This window comes from Amphimedon queenslandica, unplaced genomic scaffold (genome assembly GCF_000090795.2).
Source record: "Amphimedon queenslandica unplaced genomic scaffold, v1.1 AMPQUscaffold_10106, whole genome shotgun sequence".
NCBI lineage: Eukaryota > Metazoa > Porifera > Demospongiae > Haplosclerida > Niphatidae > Amphimedon > Amphimedon queenslandica.
In genome coordinates this window covers 1-3,177 of record NW_003549623.1, presented here as the reverse complement: position 1 = coordinate 3,177, position 3,177 = coordinate 1, and the positions used below count along the sequence as shown (strand labels likewise).

Below are 3,177 nucleotides of genomic sequence, written 5' to 3'. Positions count from 1 at the left end.
CAATAACAATTATAGTTTAGATAACTCATCAGCTAATTCATACTCATCAACATCAGCTGATCTCAAAACATTCAATAAAGTAAACCATGTAAACGGCCGTGTACCCATTTCCTTCCATACTTGAAACACTTTTACCAATCCTTCATTTTTATTCCTCATCTCTTCAAGTTCGGGAGGTGTCAATGCTAATGCAAGTCCTATTTCGTACCACTTTCTTGTTAGGCGAGGAACAACATAAGTTGATAAGCAATCACGTGTTAATTCTATTCGTAAAACAATTACCAATAATACTTAGACACATCATAAATACTACATACCTTTATGGACAAGTGGAGTCCCACCAGTAGGCATATTATCTACACTAACAACAGAATACTGACTATGAGGAACTGGACTAGGTTTAGAAGCTTGAGCTACAACACCTAAACTGGAATATTGACTAGAATTCTCTTGAGAGGGTATGACTCTAGGCTGTACTGGATTACTATTATTATTGTACTGCAATGTGTCGTATACAGTTCCTGATTGTGCATTGAGAGTAGAATAATAGCTTCCATTGCTATCAACATTGTGATCTGTTTGATGTCCATTAGCTGACACACGAGACACTTTATCATACACTCCTCTCTCACTCTTATCCTTAAAGCGACGTACCTCTGTGTAAATAGGTGGGGGAACTACTGCTGGAGGAGTATTAGGAGGAGGATCATCTCTCTCTACACCATTCAATGGAATCTAAAATTTATTATAATCTATACTTTCATTAAAATTAAGTAAGTTTTCTTTACCATATTTGGTCCAGTTGAATAAATGTTACCAGTAGTCACTTCCATTCTTCCTCTTCTCTTTTTAAATCGAACTGTTGCTGCTACCACTACAATTACTATAACAACTACAATGTACATATTAATGACAACATTTGATTATAATGTACATACCAATTATTATAATTAGTAGTGCAATTGATATCCCAGAAGCCAGTCCAATAATTGATGAAGAAGAAGATATGGATGAAGGAGCTGTCAATGAAGGAGTTGGGGATGAAGAAGTTATAGAAGTGACTGATGACAAATTTAAAGATGAAGAAGATGAGGACAAAGGTGAAATTACGTTGGATGAAGATGATACGGATAAGGATAAAGATGTTGGGGATAAAGAAGATAGGAATGAATGAGTTAGAGATAAAGGTTTTGAAACACTCGGGAATGAAACAGTTAAAGTGCCTATGTATACAATAAAGTACATTATAACTACACAAATGAACATATACTGTACCTGTCACTAATGTACTAGTTAATCTAGTGGTAGGAATAGAAGTAGAACTACTGATGGTAGGAGTATCTGTAGTACTGCTTATGATGGAGCTACTTGTAACTTGTTGTACTGTTGAAGTAGTTGATACTGACAAACTAGACAACACTGATAACATAAAAGTAACTGATGATGTAGATTTAGTTGATGAAGTGTTTAATGAAGCAGTTAGAACAGTTGAATTAGTTGTAAATGTTAAAATTGTTGAATTTGTTGATAAAGTAGTTGCTACTGGTGAAGTAGATATTATCACTGGTACAGACATCACTGATGAAGTAGTCAATACTGTTGATGTGAGTGATACTGATGATGAATGAACTGATGACATTAGAAATGAAGATGTAAAGTCATTAGTAATATTAATACCATGAGTTTTTACAGCAAGAGGATTAGTAATACAGTCATCAAGATTCACCATATAACTACATACAGTCAGTTTTAAGTTGTTACCAGCTGGTATGTCATTGATACAATGAATAAAGTTCAATGAATCATTAGGAAATGTAGTGTCAGCCCAATGAATCAAACCTTGATTATCAATAATCAGAATACTATAAATATTAGGTTTACTGCCATTAACAAACTGAAACTGAACACAAACAGAATTTGATGAAACATTAATCAATGTAAATTGCTGAGTACCTTAAAATAAGTAAATATCATAATGTATTAATTGTGTATTACTTACTGATTGTTATAGTGTTGCTTTGAACTGTAACTCCATTTTGATAGTACAAGGTAGCATTTGTATTCAGTATCTTATTTGATGGAAATTGAACAACAAGTGAAATGTTATTATAAGAACTATTGCTTATGGTTGCATTTGTTGTTGAATAACAGTTATCCTTAGTACATCCTTTCAATGTAATGTTCATTAGTGGTGGTACATTAGTACAAGACTGATGAACCTAAAAAGAATACATAGCCATGTTGTTTTAAGCAGGTAATTACAACACAGTAAACACGCCATGGGATATCATTATTAAGTACAATATAGACTATACATTATAATACATGGTACATTTATTACACATTACCTATAATATATTATAATACTACAGTCTGTCTATCATCATTTAACACTACTATTCACTATTACTATAAAGTTATCATAGCTGGCTATCATTAATCCTATCAGGGAAACTTACAGATACAATGAAATGAAAAGTCCAATTTACATTCCCTCTTTCCTTATCAGTTACATATAACTGTACATCTACTGGATAGAATAATCACTTTAGGCTCTCAATAAGTATAATTACTTACTTGTTAATTGAAATCCAAGAGCTATGTTACTAGTAGATCCATTCCCAGCTTTATTAGTAGTTGTAATGTTAAACAGATATTGTTTATCGGTTGGGTCCATTGGACAGTAAGTGTAGTTAGTGATAGAGTCATTAAGGTACTGTTGATCAGTTCCTACACTGATTATATACTGTACTGTTAGTCCTGGTAGTGTGAATGGAGGATACCAACTGATAAACATACAACAAGAATCTAACTGATATCCTGTTAAACTACTGACACTATCAGGTGGACCTGGGTATGAAAAAATTTACATTATCATTGCCAATCAGGTAATTGTGCTTCAAATAACTTAATGTTTTATACTGACCTTGTACATATAGATATGCTGGTTTAGTGGTAGCTCCATTATTGTGTACTTTACAGGTAACTTCTGTACCATTTACTTCACTTGTTGCTGTTAAGATGAGTGATGCCATTCCACTAGAGGATAATACTGAACCATCAACTGATGGATGAGTCACAAAAAAGAGGCCAAATTGAGTCACATTAATAGCACATTCAAATGTCACATTATCATTGACATATACATATTGTGTCACTGGTACAATAGTGAAGGAG

General features: G+C 33.1%; 2 protein-coding genes across 2 annotated transcripts in view; both read right to left on the bottom strand.

Annotated features, from left to right (window-relative positions):
* LOC100642035 (protein MTL1-like) lies at positions 1 to 1,638 on the bottom strand. The gene is made up of 5 exons (XM_003391250.3): positions 1,276 to 1,638; positions 939 to 1,223; positions 789 to 892; positions 318 to 735; positions 1 to 263 (listed from the first exon to the last, which is right to left on the bottom strand). The coding sequence occupies exons 1-5, from the start codon at positions 1,574 to 1,576 to the stop codon at positions 10 to 12; spliced, it is 1,362 nt and encodes a 453-aa protein (XP_003391298.2). The 5' UTR covers positions 1,577 to 1,638; the 3' UTR covers positions 1 to 9.
* LOC109590386 (uncharacterized) overlaps positions 1 to 3,169 on the bottom strand; it is a gene marked incomplete at its 3' end in the record, with an annotated part of 5,236 nt that extends 2,067 nt beyond the window's left edge. The window contains exons 1-3 of the mRNA XM_020006312.1: positions 2,927 to 3,169; positions 2,578 to 2,850; positions 2,460 to 2,530 (exon numbers count right to left, since the gene is read on the bottom strand). Of these exons, the coding sequence (XP_019861871.1) occupies positions 2,460 to 2,530; positions 2,578 to 2,850; positions 2,927 to 3,035 (453 nt within the window). The remainder of the gene's footprint in view (positions 1 to 2,459; positions 2,531 to 2,577; positions 2,851 to 2,926) is intronic.
* Between the last annotated feature and the right edge of the window lie 8 nt (positions 3,170 to 3,177).

Coding starts and splice junctions, on each gene's coding strand:
- LOC100642035 (XM_003391250.3), bottom strand. CDS start 1,576: ATGTCTGTACCAGTGATAATATCTACTTCACCAGTAGCAACTACTTTA. Junction 1,224..1,275: donor AACTAGTACATTAGTGACAG/GTACAGTATATG, acceptor TTGTATACATAG/GCACTTTAACTGTTTCATTC. Junction 264..317: donor GACTCCACTTGTCCATAAAG/GTATGTAGTATT, acceptor TTTTACGAATAG/AATTAACACGTGATTGCTTA.